General features: G+C 39.1%; 1 protein-coding gene across 1 annotated transcript in view; it reads right to left on the bottom strand.

Annotated features, from left to right (window-relative positions):
• Positions 1-18,219, bottom strand: part of COL6A3 (collagen type VI alpha 3 chain) — a 112,622-nt gene that overhangs the window by 65,254 nt on the left and 29,149 nt on the right. The window contains exons 3-6 of the mRNA XM_075829613.1: positions 17,308-17,907; positions 12,761-13,363; positions 6,942-7,535; positions 756-1,358 (exon numbers count right to left, since the gene is read on the bottom strand). Coding sequence (XP_075685728.1) covers positions 756-1,358; positions 6,942-7,535; positions 12,761-13,363; positions 17,308-17,907 — 2,400 coding nt within the window. The remainder of the gene's footprint in view (positions 1-755; positions 1,359-6,941; positions 7,536-12,760; positions 13,364-17,307; positions 17,908-18,219) is intronic.

An 18,219-nucleotide genomic window follows, 5' to 3' on the forward strand; every position in this document is an offset into this window, starting at 1 on the left:
AAAGGGGTTGCCTGAACATTTTTTCTTGATGGCCTATCCTACAAGGGGGAGGTGGGGGGCACTATCTACAGGGGGGGGGCTGTATGGCATTATCTACAAGGGGGAGGTGGGGGTGCTTTCTACAGGGGGGGGGCTGTATGGCACTCTCTGCAGGGAGGCTGTATGGCAGTATCTACAAGGGGGAGGTGGGGGCACTATTTTCAAGGGGGTAAGGCATGGCACTGTCTGTAAGGGGGAGGAGTCACTGTCTACAAGGGAGTGTTGTATGGCACTGTCTACAAGGGGGAGGGGGCACTATTTGCAATGGGGAAGGGTGGCACTATCTGTAGGCGGGCTGTATAGCACTGTCTACAGTGGGGGCTGTATGTCACAATCTACAGGGGGGCACTATCTACAGCGGGGGCTGTGTGTGGCACCCAGGGGAGGGTGGCCCGGTAAAAAAGTTTGCTACAGGGCCCAGTCTTTCCTAGCTACAGCCCTGACTGGTTTTCTTCATAAGTGGAGCTGCACTTACATGCACAATCCAATTGAATATTTCTGTATGTCGCCTGTAAACAACAATATCTGAAAATACCTTTTTTTGTCAGTCTACAAACTAACAAAAATCTCTGATTGGCAAAAGGTTTGAACATATCACCAGGGGTCTTTGACTTCTTATATCTATATGTGTATACCAAGATTAACCCACTCCTCCAAATATATTTACTATGATGATGTTGTCTTATGTATGAAAACATCACTTGAATTGCTCTTACCAGTTGCCACTGTCTTTGTTATAGTACGTATATCATTGACGGTAATAGAGCTGACACGTTGGGAAAATGCTCGGTCAGCAGTCTCCAGCTGAGATACATCGGGATAATACAGAACAAAGTCAGGAGTAAAAGAGATAGACCGAAGTTCTGTCTGATCAGCTGAGCTAGTACCAATGGCATATGGCACAACACCGGTGGCCTTCAGAGAAGTGGCAGGCCTTCTTACATCATCTCTAGACTTTCCAGTTGTTAGCAGGACTAGGAATTGTGGCACTCCTTCTTCTGCTCGACTTCCAGCCGACTGAGTAAAAACACTGCTTGTCACATAATCTAGGGCAGCCCCTGTGTTAAGTGGGGAGCCCCCGATAGGAGACATACTTTGAATAGCTCTGATTACTTCTTGCTTGTCTGAGTAGGCATTGAGAAGGAAGACAGGACTGGCAGAATTACTGTATTGGACAACTGCAATGCGTACTTTGTCTTGACCCACATTAAGGTATTCTACCACCCTCTGAACAAAGCTCCTGAGAGATGAGAAACCAAGTCTGGCAGAATCTGAACCATCAATCAAGAACACTACATCCTTCTTGATGTCTTCATCCACTATTAAAAGAAATGACAGAGAAAGAAAGGAACAAGAGAATGTTTTAGTAGAGATGTTATTTTCAGGCTCGGATATACATGTTTAGCTTGACACGAGGGAGAACTACAGGAAATAAGCCCTACCTAAATACCAATATACCTTGTTGCTATTAGGACAAAAAGAGAAGGGAGGTTTGGTACAGGCTTGAGTTCCTCTTTCTTTCTTCTTGCTCACTGCTGAACATTAAAGGGGTTGTTCCCTTTTTATAATCACTACTTGACAATTAGCAGATCACAAATTGTCCCCCTGTTGGGACCCCCAGTGATCAGCTGTAATCTGTGGGGAAACCGTCAATTAGAGTTCAATCTCCCTGCAGCGCCACCACAGGGGACACTAAGCATTACACAGTTTTCATTCTGTGTAGCCTCTCTCCCTAAAGAATTAACTATTAACAGGGTATATGAAAATAGGTTTTCTAAACTAGACAACCTCTTTAAGACAGAACAATGAAAGGAAGAGCAGAGGAAGGCCCCAATGCAGTTACGTGGGATGGCTGCAAATTGTTCTGCTACTGCCTTGACATTAAAATGACACTGAGCCACCACTCACAAAGAATGACTATAGTAAATTAATCTGAATGTTATACATCAGATAATTATTAAAAGAAGTTTCCATAACTGTATTTTAGTTTACTGGAAATAAAAATGTTATTTTATTAAACCTGTTATTTTTGGGAAGTTCAGAATTGTGAGGTACATCAAGCTGTAAATAAGTTAGGAACCTGGTAGACAGTGAAGGGTTAAAATTGGAGAATAAAAATCTAGTACTGACCAGGGTAGACTGCTTGCCTGATCACACAAGTACTCTTAAAGGCTCAACTTAAACAAGATTTCGATTAAAAGGGTTGTATGGACATTTTTTCTTGATGGCCTATACTTAGGATAGGTCATCAATATCAGATCGGCAGGGGTACAACTCCCGGCTCCCCCACGATCAGCTGACTGAAGGGGCCTCAGCATTCGTCGCTACGGCCTCTTCAGTGTTTACCAGGCACAGAGCCGTACACTTGGGTAGCGGCTGTGCCTGGGATTGCAGCTCAGTCCCATGTTTGGAAAACCCCTTTAACATTAAAAGAAAAATATCGGATTAATACAACTTCATCAGAAACAGATAGGCTTTTCTTTACTCAGGGAAAAAAAAAATCAGTTCACTGCCCTAGTACTCGTCTGGATACCCTGCCTAATGAGTGGCTTAATGGGGCCAATCACCCCTGGACACCCAGCACCCGGGGCACATGCCGCACTAACCACACCCCTGACTTCACTACAGAATTTCTTAACGTCAACACACTAGAATTGGAGCACAGATCTTATATTTTAATTTGCGGATCTTCATTAAAGCTTTTCTTTATGACCCAACAAGATAATATTAGAAATAATGGCTTCTTTCTTTCAGAAACGGTTCCACTCTTGTTTATTGGCTGCGCCTGGCATTGCAGCTCAGCCACATTTTAGTGAATTTCATACAACATCTGTAAAGTTTAGAGCCCAGGCAATGAGGGACGTTCTGAAAAACCTTGGTGCATCTATGCCTCAGTAACGTGTAACCTTATATTCAATTGTATACTTCACAAGAAAAGCAAGGAAGGCAATTATTTATATAGTGTTTCTTGATACTGTGCTTTAAAGTGTGTTGTCATATGACAACCCCTGTTCATATGCCCTAGTAGGGCATTTGAACATCATTGCAGGAAGTCCCCTGCTCAGGTCTCCCCTTTATAAACCAGAACGAAGAGCTATACATTTGAATGGCTGCCATTTGTTACTACATTTCCTCCGCTGTGGCTGAAATGTCTGATCGGCCGAGGCTTCGGCCTCATGCACACGACCGTGTTTTTGCGTCCGCAATTCAACCGCAAATCCACGGGTTAATTGCGGACCCATTCATTTCTATGTGGCCATACCCACTATCCGTGTTTTCACGGCTCTCCGCATGTCCGCACATCCGTGCCGCAGAAACTCCGGACATGTCCTATTATGGGCCGCAAATGCGGTGCGGACATGCCAATAGAAGTCAATGGGCCCGTGGAAATTGCGGATACACCGCCGTGTGTCATCCGCAGTTTGCGGATTTGCGGATCATGTGACCTTCTAAAGGGGGTTTGACCAAGCTTTTGGCATCCTGTTTAAAAGTCCTTTTTTTTTTTTTTTTTTTTTCATCCGCATTTTTGCGGATTACATACGGATGAACTGCGGATTACATACGGATGAACTGCGGATGACATTCCACGGAACACGGTCCTGGAATTTGCGGACCAGAAAAACACCACGGTCGTGTGCATGAGGCCTTCCTCTAGCAAAATCGGCTAAAAGTCAGACCCGCGGCTTCAATGTGAAAGGGAGCTACAACCTTTAAAGTGGTTCAAATAAAAAAGCACTTTAAAAATAAGCTGGTACTAAAAAGTTCTTATACCATATGTTTAGGCAAATAATTTTAGAATGATGCACTCTTTTTCTTTAAGAAGAGGTTCTTCAGCAGCTGCAGTGTATATTATATAGTACTGTGCATCAGCTGTTGCAAAACAAGAAGGTTCAGCTACTTCAGACCTCTTTTATGAGAAGGTCAATCCATTAATAAATGGTGGGCAGGATGCTTCCTTTACTTTTTATGAATAGGCTCCGCAGTAGCTGAGGTGTATATAATAAGGAATAATGTACCTTTAGGCTGGGTTCACACTGAGTTTTTTTGACAAGTTTTTTATTATAAATGGTAAAGAATATTAAGAGTGACCTCAGAGTTCTGTGACCTCTATGAACGCACTTGGCCCGTGGCCTCTATGGTCGCAGAATTCCTCAGTAATTGCTAATCTTCCTATGCATTACACTAGGGGTACATTTTCACATATGTATTCTCCACTTTTGTGAGGGGTATATCCTTTATATTACTCACACCATCATCCTACTGAATTTCATCTGTGAATCTTTAAAAAATTTTAAATATACAAACATTATACTAAAAATATAAACTGTATTTAAGATGTACAATACTTTATATAAAGAATTGATAAAATTATAACCTGGGTATTCTTAGATCAGGTTCGAGAGAAAATGTTCATGACTAAAATGGATCCTATTATGCAGTATATTGATATGCCACCACTATATATTTGTTTCCAATCTGTACCACATGATGATATAGTTTTGTAAGACATAAGTTTGGCAACATTTCTGAAACCTATAGATGATCTTTGGCTTCCATCAGTTAGTATTTGCTTCTTGATCAGCTTGATATGAGGTGTTTTTCTTGTATTATTCTACGTGTGATTACTTTTTGAAATTTAAAACCTTTCATAAAAATGGCAATTTAAGGAAATAAAAATAAAAAGAAGTGTGTTAGGCCATGTTCACAAGACTCATTTTTCATGTGGAAAAATCTGCCATAGATTTGGTCGAGATTCAGCAGCAGAAATCCGAGGCTAACCCTCGGATTTCTACTGTGCATTTGCAGTTTCATCTGCTGCGGATCTGCCGGATTTAATGAAGATAATCTGCATGTGGCTACGCGACGCAGTTTTCGTGCGGAATAAACCGAGAAAGCACGTCAACAAGTGACATGTCACTTTTTCTTTTCATGATGCGGTTTTCAATTCTGCGCACGTAAAATTCTACTTTATATGAACAATAGGGAGGCTACCTATTAACCCTTTCCTGACATATGACATACAGTTACATCATAGCCGGGTAGGGGAAGTATGGATTGGGCTCATGCCCTCCCCATACAACACGGGTGTTGGCTGTATGTTACACAGTAATGAGCGGGATCGCGCTCGAGCGCTCGTTTAACCCATTAAATGCCGCAGTCAATAGCAACCATGGCATTTAAATCATTAGAAATAGGGGAGCGACCCCCTCTAACAGCTCATCGCCCCCCCCCCCCCGCAATATCGCGGGGTGCCGATTGCTCTATGGCAGCCTGGGGGCCTAATGAAGGCCCCCAGGTCTGCCATCTTTGTGCTCCTATTAAGCCCTACCTCAAGCAGGGCTTAAAACAAGCCTGTCGGAAAGATATACTGCATTACATTAGCATTGCATCGCTGGTTCAAGTCCCCTAAGGGACTAAATAAAATAAAAAATTATATACAAGAATTAAATAAATTAAAAGTTATATAAAAAGCTTTTTCCCATTTCCCCCCTAACGCATTGTAAAAAAATAAATAAACATAATCGGTATCGCCATTTCCGTAAAAATCGGATCTATTACAATATATCATTATTTAACCCGCACGGTGTATGCCATAATAAAAAACAAACTCCAGAATTGCTGTGGTTTGCTCACCTCCTCTGCCACAAAAAAATTAATAAAAAGTGATCTAAATTTTGTATGTACCCCAAAATTGTACCACTAAAAACTACAGCTTCTCCCGCAAAAAACATGCCCTCATGCCGCTCAATCGACAGAAAAATTAAAAACTTATGGCTCTTAGAGTGTGGCGAAATATTTAATTCACAAATTTTTTATTTTTTTAGTTTGTTTTTTCTTGTAAAAGTAGTAAAATAAAAATAAAACTATATAAATTTGGGCTCGCCATAATCATATTTACCCGCAGAATAAAGTTAACATGTCGTTTTAATTGCACGGTGAATGCCGTAAAAACGAAATGCAAAAAACAATGGAGGAATCGCTGTTTTTTTATATTCTACCCCACAAATAATTTTTGGGACGTTTCCTAATACATTATATGGTACAATAACTGGTGCCACGAAAAACTAGAACTCCCGCAAAAATCAAGCCCTCATAGGTCTATATGGATGGAAAAAGAAAAAGTTATGGCTTTTGGAAGGTGGGGAGGAAAGAATGAAGATGAAAATCGGAAAAATGACTGCGGCTGGAAGGGGTTAAAATCAATGTTGTTTTTAAGAGGTTTTCATGTGTATCTTGACACGGAATACGCATTCTCCCCACCAAAATACGTGTGAAAATCAGCCGTGTGAACATGGACAAAAGGTTCATGAATCTGTATATTTTGGAAGGATTTTTTGCCAATGCTGTATGTAAAAACTAAAAACTTAATGCAAAACATACATTTACTGTGTTCTTTGTAAAATTGTTTACCATAGGCCTTAAAGTGAATGTTCACCTTTAACATTGTGTCATTTTTAGTTCAAACAGTCAGTGCTGATTTATTTCATAATATATCTTTATAGAAAATAGAGCTCACAATTTTCTGAATAGCCTTAGAGTTGATTGATACAATTCTGACTGCCTAAAGCTGCCACTAGGAGGAGCTTTGGAACTTTCAATGTATACATTGTGTGACAAAGCTCCCTCTAGGTGCAGCTACAGACTGTTAATATTCTATCATTAATTTTAAAGCTATTCAGAAGATTTTGTGCTCTATATCAGAAAAATAAACCTATGACTCCTATAAAGGAGTTTGGGTGATAATTTAGATCATAAACCGTTATGAATGCAGCAAACAAATATTATATATGCAAGTATATAACAGAATGTTTTTCATGAGTTCACAGATTTTTCAATGAGAGATTTTTTAAGAAAGGGTAAAAGATTAATCACAGAAAACAAGACAAAGTGTGTGAAATTACCTGTGATCACTGTCGTTTCTGTAACTTCTCCTCTCACGTAGGTGGTGATAGGTGTTAGTAGCTGCTGGCTGAAGCCAGGTAAGGAATTGAAATCATCCATGACATAAACCAGGCTTGGATTAAAAGCAATTGTTTCCAGCTCTTCCTGATCAGCATTTCCAACCCCAACACAAAAGGTCAACACCCCCGATCTGGTAAGCTCAGTAGCCGAAGCCTGAATGTTGTCTGAGGACTTTCCAGCCACCAGAACCACGAGAAGCTGTGGTATCTTGTCCTCTATTCTGCTGCCCGCACTTCTGGTGAAATGGTTGCGGATAACAAATTGAAGTGCAGAGCCAATGTTCAGGACATTACCCCCCTTGATTCTTAGCTGACCCAAACGCTCAACCAGGTCAGACTTTGAGGTCAGCGTATTTAAATAGAACTCAGTTTTTGGGGTGTCACTAAACTGGGCCAGACCGACTCGAGTGCCTTCACTGCTGATCCCAAGGTTGTTAATAACATTGATAAGAAAGTCTCTTACTAATGGAAAGTTGGAACTTCCAACGTTGACAGAACCATCCAATAGGAAGATGATATCTCTTTGGTTAAGTGCTGTGGATGGTTGGAGGATACAGAAAACAATAAACATGACATCACAGCAAAATCAGCAAGGCAAGATTATGGAATGCATGTGTTTACATAATGTAGACACATAACTCTTAATAATGCTTATAGGGCAAACAGAAGAAAGAAGAGATAGAGACAGAACCGTTGAGGATAGTTAGTTCGGGAAACATATGCTTCCATCTACAACAGCTGCATTATAGATTATGTACAAATCATAAATACTAAAAATGTGTTTCTTAGTGACCTACATCTAACTTATTTATAATGTACAAGTGGTATTATTTCATTATATGTAGATATTTGGCAACAATGTTGACTTCTAGGAGTATATGCGCCATCATGAAGAACACGTGAAGTGGCAAAAACTTGATACAACACAACAGAGTGTTCCATGATGGAGGTTGTATTGGACAGGAGTATTTAAGAAACCATTACCATAACGTTATACATCCTAAAGATCAAATTAAACAAAATGAGTAACATATCTTTAAACATCTCAGTAGATGGAAGAAGTCAAGAGGGATGAGGGCAAAGAAGATATAATGGGAATAAGGACACAAAAAAGGCTAGAGAAAAAAAAGTGAAATTGAAGAAAACAGTGGAGCAGTATTGACAGGTAAGAAGGTTTAATGCTGCATGTTTCAAGTTTGTTTTCTTGTCATCTCACAAGCTATAATTTCAGTAAGTGAAAATATATCAGTGCCAATTTTCTACTGAATAAATAAAGAGCATTCCCCCTAAAATAAACAAAAAATCACCTAAAATACAGAAAAAAGTCCTTTATTCGTCCTTTCTGTCAATTTGATATAAATTCTACTCAACTGTATTTTAGTTATATCTGGTTCCAGGAAAGTTTGGAGACAACCAATATGGATGCCACTATGGCTACTGCATGGTAGCCCTGCTTTCCTAGAACAAAAAAAATGTATGCAGGGCGGCATCCACTGCTCCCATTTCACTGTAAGCCTAGTCAGATTTAACGTTTCGGCTAAGCTGGATGACAATCCTTGTGGGAGTTGTTATTGTTGCCAAGAGGTTGTACAAGATTGGAAAAAATGGTTGTTTCTTTTTCCAAAAAAGGCATCACTCTTGTCCATGGGCTGTGTCTGGTATTGCAACTCAGCCCCATTTACTGGCATTAAGCTTAGCTGAAATACCAGACACAGCCCATGGACAAGAGTGTCGTTTTTTCCAGAAAAATAAATTATTATTTTTTTCGAATCTTGTATAACCCCTTGGCAACCTTCTATGGTCGTCAGAAATAGATATAACTAATTTATAGCTCAAATTAATTTAATCAAAATAACTGAAGGACTTCATTTATTTACTGTATTTTTATTTAATTGGAAAATGCTCTTTAAGGGCCCATTCACATGGCATTAATGCATGCATGGACCCTATAGCATAGTGCCCAGTGTCCCTACAGGTTCATATTACAAACTTGTAGATACTCCACGTAGCGCTTTATGGCACTATATACTCTCCTGGGACCAATGTTACTAGGGGAGAATAGCTCTACTATATGACTTGCCCCCAAAAAAATTTGGGGTGGATTTTCACAAAATCTGTGAGAAAAAAAACCCCTTCATGTGCCTCTATATAAAATCGGAGGCACATAGAGGCACAGCATGGGTCAATAGTAGTCTATGGGTGCTGTATTACAGATCCATACAACATAGATCCATAACACAGCCTTGTACATGGACCCTGAGTACAACTAGTTCTTAAAAATACTTACCAAGGGACTCTAAGTAATAACACTGGATATATAACATGGCCTAAGCTACATAAAATCAGTATCAGTAGACTGATATGGATTGTGCCGATCAGTTGTTATGCAGTTGCAGGGGAAAGATCCCATCACGGCAAAGCAGGAAAGCCTATCCCAATATAATTTTTTTTTGGAAAACATTTTTCCGATTTCCCGTGACAGGTTCTGCCCTGTTTTTGTCAATAAAAGTAAGGCTCATATGGCTCTGTGAATAACAACTTACAGCTCCTAATAAATTACATTCACTAACTGTATTTGTACTGACTACAGTAGTCTATCCATTTCAATTAACGCATATATTTCCTGTCCGTATGCACATTTTTTGCTAGAAATAAAACCACAAAAGAAAAGACACATTTTTGCATTCTCATTCTAATTTTCCATAGAAAAAGATGGGAAAACAATGTACGTATGGCCAAAGTTTCTGAGCATTCAGAAGCCTTAAAGTAAAGGTCCAGCCTTGCACACCATTTTATCTAAATAGTCCCAAAATTCTGTGCTGATTGGTATATTTGTGTAGCGTTTCTAGCTACGTTTTTCTAAAATAGTGTTCCAAATCCCTTCAATAGCCAGAGATTTAAATAAGATTCTGGTTGCCTGCAGCCCTATTATACATTGAACTCTGAATAATAGAGATGAGGGAATTGATTCTACATGCATCAAATTTGGTCTGAATTTCCGTAAAGTTTTGTATTCTGCAAATTCTGAAACTTTTGGGGTTTTCAGCATATAAATCGCTGCAAAATGGTGGTCCTCCGCGAACGCCAGATGCCATTTTACAGATTAGAAAAAGGATCACATGACCGCGAGCGGTCTACCCAATAACGTCTGGCAGGCTTCCCAAATTGCACTGCGGCTATCCCTCCCTCTACCCATATATATTGCTGTCATTTTCACATTACTAATGCTGGCTTAGGGTATGTTCACATGGACAATTTTCGTGGCGTAAACGCCTGAAAAATCGGAAGCAGAATGCCTCCAAACATCTGCCCATTGATTTCAATGAGAAGAAAGGCATTCTGTTCGATGGGCCATTTTATTACGCGACCGATTTGATGAACGGCCGCGTAAAAAAAGGGCTGTGAAAAGTAAGTGCAGGCCACTTCTTAGGGTATGTGCACACACACTAATTACGTCCGTAATTGACGGACGTATTTCGGCCGCAAGTCCCGGACCGAACACAGTGCAAGGAGCCGGGCTCCTAGCGTCGTACTTATGTACGACGCTAGGAGTCCCTGCCTTGCTGCAGGACATCTGTCCCGTAGTATAATCATGTTTACAGTACGGGACAGTTGTCCTGCAGCGAGGCAGGGACTCCTAGCATCGTACATAAGTATGATGCTAGGAGCCCGGCTCCCTGCACTGTGTTCGGTCCGGGACTTGCGGCCGAAATACGTCCGTCAATTACGGACGTAATTAGTGTGTGTGCACATACCCTTAGACGTTTTTGGAGCAGTTTTTCATTGACTCTATGGAAAACAGCTCCAAAAACAGCCGTAAAAAAGGCTGCAAAAAACCCTGCGAAAGTCGCGAGTGGCTTAAAAAACGTCTGAAAATCAGGAGCTGTTTTCCCTTGAAAACAGCTCCATATTTTCAGACGTTTTTGAGTTTGCGTGTGAACATACCCTTAGTGTTAAGAGCTTGAAAGGGGTTGGAAACAGTCCTAGAAGACTTCAGAGAATCAGACATGAGTTTTCAGGGCAATTGGGGCACTTTCGATTTTCTGAACATTTATTTGTTGCCGATGTGACCGAATCAGACCTGAAACAATTGTGAAATTTCCTCAGCTCTACTCAATATTAACCCCTTAGTGACCAGCCTATTTTAGGCTTTAATGACCAAGCTATTTTTTTCGTTTTTCCATAGTCGCATTTAAAGAGCTATATGTTTTTTATTTTTCTGTCAACATAGCTATATGAGGACTTTTTTTTTTTTGCAGGATTAGTTGTATTTTTTAATGGCACCATTCTGAGGTACATATAATTTTTTTATTACATTTTATTAACTTTTTGGGAGGGAATAGAAAAAGAACAGTAATTCCGCCAATGTTCTATGCGTTTTAAATTTACACCATTTAGCGTATTGTATGGGTCGGTATGATTACAATGATACCACATATGTAGAGGGTTTTTATGTTTTACGACTTTTGCACAATAAAGACACTTTAGAACTGAAATTATTTGTTTTTGCATCGTCGCTTTCCAAGAGCCATAACTTTTTTATTTTTACATCAATTTAGTTATATGTGGGCTTGTTTTTTGCAAGACGAGATGTAGTTATCATTGTTACTTTTTTGGGGCACATGGGACTTCTTGATTAACTTTTATTACTTTTTTTGAGGGGATAATTTAAAAAAATAGCAATTCCGCCATTGTTTTTTGCAGTTTTTTTTTTACGGTGTTCACCTTGCCGTTTAAGTTACATGTTAACTGTATTGTTTGGGTCACTAAAGTCACGGCGATACCATATATGTGTACTTTTTATTTTTTATACCATTACTAAATAAAACCACTTTTTAATGGAAAAAATTGTTTTATTTTTATTTTAACTGTAAACTTTATTAATATTTTTTATGTAACATTTTTTACTTATTTTTTTAGTGCCACTAGGGGACTTCACTATGCGATCTTTTGATCGCAGATATAATGCTTTGGTATGCTGAGTATACCAAAGCATTATTGCCTGTCAGTGTAAAACCATGCCATGGCACCCCATTGGAGGCCCGCGACGGGCCGCCGATGGGTGACAGAGGGAGCTCCCACCCTCTGTAAACGACTTAAATGCTGCGGTCGCTATTGACCACAGCATTTAAGGGGTTAAACGGCCACGATGGAAGTAAACTTTGTTCGCTACCGTTGGAGCAGGAGCCCGGCTGTCATCAGCTTGCACGGGAGACCCATGCAGGACTGAAAAGGCAGCGGCCTAGCCTAAGGCTCCTAGGTGACCGCCGTGAAAAGGTGTATTGGTGGTCACTAAGGGGTTAAGTATGCAGTAGGTATCGAAGCTCTCTTTTTTTTTTTTTTTTGGTATCGAAGCTCTCCCTTGTGGCAGCTGCAGGCAACCATAATTTTATATTTGAACTTTGTTCTATGCAGGGCATTTTGAGCTCTGTAATGATGTGTTGTAAACTAAAAATGTGGACAGTTTTGATTAATCTCCCCCATAGTGTTACAAGTTGTACATTAACTTTAAAGGGGACATTCAGTCTGATATGTTATGTTGACTGGATTCCCCCTTTAAGCTGGTACTGAACACAAAGAAAAATGAAAGGCAGTTTGAATGTTAAATTAGTGGGCCACAAGGGTAGTGCTCCCAATGTTTACTGGTCCTATTAAAACATAAAATTGAGGGCAAGGCAAGCACAGTAGATAACAGTATTGTACATCCATTAAAAGTAATAAAAGGATTAAAGAATTAAAATGATGTATTTAGATTTTACCTTGAGTTGGTTCTTCAGTAATAACAACTCCTGTGAGTGTTCTTAAAGGGGCAAGCACCAGGGGCAAAATGGATTGTAGAGGAACCTGCTTGAATTCTGTTGGCTGAAAAACCAATGTGGAGTCAAAGGCAATCTGTTGGAGCTCGTCTGCCTCTGCATTCTTGGCACCTATTGTGAAAGTCAGTATTCCTGCTCTTTTAAGGTTCTCTGATGCCTGACTAACGTCATCTCTCGATCTCCCAGCAGTTATGACAACAAGGAGCTGTGGGATTCCTTCATCCACACGGCTTCCTGCAGATGCAGTAAAGAAATTTCTCTGGACGTTGCTCAAAGCAGCACCGGTATTTAGTGGGGTGGTGTTCACAATCCTCATTTTTTTCAAATGTGCCAACATATCTTTCTTAGCACTAAAAGTGTTCAGGTAGAATTCAGGCTTCACATCTCTGGCGTACTGGGCCAATCCCACTCTAACTAGATCAAGACCAATTTCCAGCCTGTTAACTAGCTTTACAATAAATTCACGGATTGCAGAAAAAGTTGGCCCTCCTAAATCACTTGAACCATCAATCAGGAACACTATATCCCTCTTGTTGACTTCCGTAACTGGGGAAAAAAAACAGAAGCATTTGAAAGTTACTAAAACCAAATGAGATTATTTTCTAAGGTAATTCATTTGTTTGTTTTTTTTAATTAAAAATATAGAGAATTAAAAATACATATGATGTTTAATTAGTAGGTTAAACAGGTACCAATGTATTAGTCAATAGTATCTCTCTATTGAATTCCTATTGTTGGAATAACTCCCTTTATAAGCAGGAATATTTATGTAATACAGTGGTAGACCAGTGAAATTCCCCATGGTGACCATGCTAGCCCAACAGAGCATTATATTCGATCCAGTAGATCCTATACTGTTGAAGAACAATTTTTCTTGTAAAAAGAGCTGTCCCCTTAAGAATATTTTAGAAAATTATTAATAGCAGAAGTAAATCTAAATCTTAAATTAAACAATGTGCCTTCATACTGTTTCTATACAAAAACTGTATGTAGAGTTGCAAGAAAAAAATAACTGAACCTATTGAAAATTATCTGTATTTCTGCATTGATAATAAAATGTGGTCTGATTGTTATCTAAGTCGCAATGTTAGACAAACACAATCTAAAAATAAGTGAACCCTTGAACTTAATGATCCATATATCCTCATTTTGCAGCAATCACCTCCACCAAATGTTTCCTGTAGCTGCAAATAAGATTTGCACAACATTGAGGAGGAATTTTGGACCATTCTTCCCTGCTAATGTGTTTCAGTTCATGAATATTTCTAGGATGCCTTGCGTGAACAGCCAACTTCAGCTAGTTACACACATCTCAATAGAGTTAAGGTCAGGACTTTGACTTGGCCATTCCGATTGATTTACTTGTGTTGTGTTCTTGGGTTTATTGTCTTGTTGCATCACACAACATCTCTTCAGCTTGAGGTCATGGACTGCTGTTCTTACATTCTGCGCTACACCTTTGTATTGATTGATCGCTCAATGATCACAAGGCGTTCAGGTGCAGAGGCACAAAGCAGCCCAAAACCATGATGTTCCCTTCACCGTACTACACAGTTGGGATGAGGTTTTGGTGTTGGTTCCACTTTTATCTTATTTTTCCATAGAACATTTTTCCAAAAGCATTGTGAAACATTCAGGTGGTCTCAGACAAACTTGAGCTTCCTTTGTCCTATACTTTCATGAACATCATTCTTTTTCAGTGTTTTTCTAATAGTGAACACTTGAATGGAGGTTTTTGTAGCTTGTAGAGTCTTTAGTAGGTTTTTTACTGTTACCCTTCGTTTATTTCTGACCTCGTTGCGTGTTGTGCTCCTGGAAAGATCTTAACAGGACGCCCACTCCTAGATGAAGTAGCAATGGTCCTGATTTTTTTCCATTTATATACAATTTCTCTAACCCTGTATTGATGTACACCCAGCACTTTAGCAATGCTTATGTAGCCTTTTGCAGCTTCATTAATTTTTATGACATGCCTTCTGAGGTCTTCTGAGAGTTGTTTGCCTGGCATGGTTCACAATAACCAATCTTTCTTAAGAAGAACAGATTTGTCAGTAACCAGGCTTTGTATGCCTTTACATACAAAGCACCTGTGAAACTCACACTTCCTATCTCATCACCTTAGTTGAAACTCCTTTTGCTAATTAGCTCTTAATATAGAGGTTCACTTACTTTTTCTCCAAGTCAATGTGCTCAAAAAGACATGAGCTGTGTTATTATTTTAGTTAAATAGTGTTTTTCTATGATTGTGACTTAGATAACAATCAGACCACTTTTTATTAGTCATCAATGCAGAAATCTAGGCAATTCTAAAAGGTTCACTTACTCTGTCCTTCAACTGTATATGCTTCCAACTGTGTAGACTGTACAACTGTATGTTTTGTGGGGCCTTATGACAATAAACACTTTACTGATGCATACTTTCCAGAAAAAAATTGTTTGCGGTATTTCCTAAAAGGACATGGTCTGGAGTTCACAGTAAGCGCCATCTCACCGGCAGAAGCAACTCTGTCAATCCTACTACTGTGCCAGGAAAACCACAAGTGTCTCCTTTACGCAGTGCTGTTTTTTTGTATGCTCCAGCCTTCTGAAATAATGTAGGTGGTGAAATTAAAAGGGGTTATCCAATTTGGACAACATTTTTACTATTAAAAGAATTACTTTCTCTGCAAGTAACATCTGGCAAGGAGTTTAATGACATTAACTTAGCGCATATGATGATGGTGTCATGTAAATCCCAAAACAGGTACGAAGATCACTGTTATGCAAAATAATAATTTTAAGGTTGGGAGATCAGCCCATTAAATGATAAGTTTAAATCATAACTGTAAATCAGTTTAGGTTGTCAGTCTAGAAAACATTTTAGATTAAGAAAAGTGTTAGGCTGGCCATTTATGGAAAATAGGAATGGGAAGGATCTGCTTATTGCAGAAATTTTCCAGCAGTGTTGGAAGTGCTGATGCAAGATTACCTCTGTCAGATTCTGCTGAACAATATTGCATGTGTAGCTGCATAAGAGACATTTATAAAATGTCATTCATATTGACCTGATGACTCCTACTTCAGCCTGGGGTGCCCAGTTTGAGTCTATACTTTATTTCTCAAATATATAAATGAGTCTCCAACCTTCTCTACATGTAAAGTGAGGACTATAACTGTTTCTATTGATTATAAATGTCTTTATTACAATAACGGCACTCTTTATTCTTTTTTTTGTTTTGTTTTAAATGTAGATATATGATAAAATGATCATTAATGGTTAAGCTAAGAGATACCTGTATCATCGCATATATCACTAACCTTGACTTGGATTATATCAGAAACTGAACCCATTTTAGGTCACATATGTAGTCATATAAAACCAATCGCTCGTGTCATTTTCAGCTTTGTCTTGTGAGCTTTAAAATGAACATATGTTCATTGACTATGGATATAAATGTCTTCGTGCATATAATAAAACTTCTAGACATTGATTGCCCATTGTTGAGATGCTACAGATCTCAACAATGGGCAAACATGGTCTCCCATTCCCAAAGGACATGTGGCCACAATCAAGTGGTCACTATCCGTAAAAATTATTGAAAGATATGGAAACAGTTAGGTGAACTTGCATGGCTTTTTCTGTATCTTCCATTGATCATAAGAATCGGCTCTGTCAGTAGGCAAGCCTCCTGATGAACAGGATCATCACTAGCCTCCTGGTGAAGCCGGTTCTATTTCCTAGGCGAAACGCGTGTCGAGGTCTTGGTGCCTATCCACACTACTGACTGCTACTGTGTCACCATGTCTCAGGGTATGTTTATCTTTTTCCTGCCTTAAATGTGGCGTTTTTCTTGTATACAACCTGTGCATGGTTTGGTATCCATACACTCTGAGCTGCTATTGGTAGCTCCATATAGTTGGTACTGCATTATTGGTATCTATCCTTCTTTTATTTCTATATTTATATATCTATATGCGGGCTTTACATAGATGCAGTAGTCAAGCGGTACTTGTGGGTGGTTGTACTGTATACCACTTGGCATGTTTTCATCGTGCCTTTACTGTATTCCTATCTATCTATGGTCCTATTTTTTAACAGTGTCATATATATTTTTGTATACATATGTTTTATCTCTATATAATAAAGATTTGATATTTTTCTTATTTTGGGGTTTTGTGCTCCTTTTCTGGTTGCGCATAGGTTGTCTCATTATCCAATTGTTATACAAAAATATCTGTCATGGGAAAGCCTCTTTAATATTCGATTAGTGAGTGCACGATTCTATCAAGAGGATTTTGGTTCTAATATAAATTTGGTGTAAATAGCAATCTCATATGATACAAATGAAATATATGTATTTAATTTGAAATAGTATTTTTTGATAACACATTAAACTGTCTTTTCATGAATACATATTTTATTTATAGGCCTTAAATTTTACTGCATTGATTTTACCTTATTCTAGGACTCAAGAAGAATCCACCAAAATTCCACCATACACCCTACATACCTTCTGTTATAATAGTTGGGGGCTTTAAGACTATGGTCCTTTGAGCTACCCCAGTAATGTATGGAACAATTTGATTCTCCAGTTGACTTATAACCTGGAACTGGGGTGCAGTAAATACAAAGCTGTCATCAGTGGCAATCTGCTGCAATTCGTTGTTGTCTGCCCTTTCGACGCCAATGCAAAATGTGATGATACTGTTAAGTTTCAAAGCATTAGCAGCGTCTCTCAAATCATCACTTGATGGACCACCAGTGATCACCACCAGTGATTGTGGAATTCCTTCATCCCTTCGGCTGCCACCAGCTGAGCTAAACATCTGTTCCACCACATATTCAACAGCAGCCCCCATATTTGCCTCTTCTCCACCAGAAAACCGTAGATTCTTCATGGCATTAACAAGTTCACTTTTGGTATTATGCTCATCCAAAGTGAATTCTATTTTGACATCATCACTAAACTGTACAATTCCCACTTGCATCCGGCTCCTTCCAACATCCAACCTCCTTTCCACATAATTCACCAAGAAGTCGCGAATGCTGGTGAATCCCGTGCGTCCAACATTGTTTGAGCCATCAATGAGGAAAACCAAATCAGCTGAGTCTGGTATTATTGATGGAACAGTGCCATTGTATGAGGAATTAGATGACAAAAGGTCAAAAATGCAAAACAAAAACAAAAAAGAAAGAAAGATGATAGAGGAGAAAGAAATGCAAAATGTGACAGTGTTAATTAAGTGCAGTGGTAACATGCAGATGTATTGTGTATACATGTTTCTCTGAAAACGCACTAAGAAACATGATGCAATGGAAGCAAGGGACGTTTACCATATGCATTATCACTCTGGACTGCTCTGTGGTGTATGTTGACACTGCCGTAGGATCATTTACATTGTTTTCAAATGTTCTCATCCTT

The sequence above is a fragment of the Rhinoderma darwinii genome, chromosome 6 (assembly GCF_050947455.1).
Source record: "Rhinoderma darwinii isolate aRhiDar2 chromosome 6, aRhiDar2.hap1, whole genome shotgun sequence".
Taxonomy (NCBI): Eukaryota; Metazoa; Chordata; class Amphibia; order Anura; family Rhinodermatidae; genus Rhinoderma; species Rhinoderma darwinii.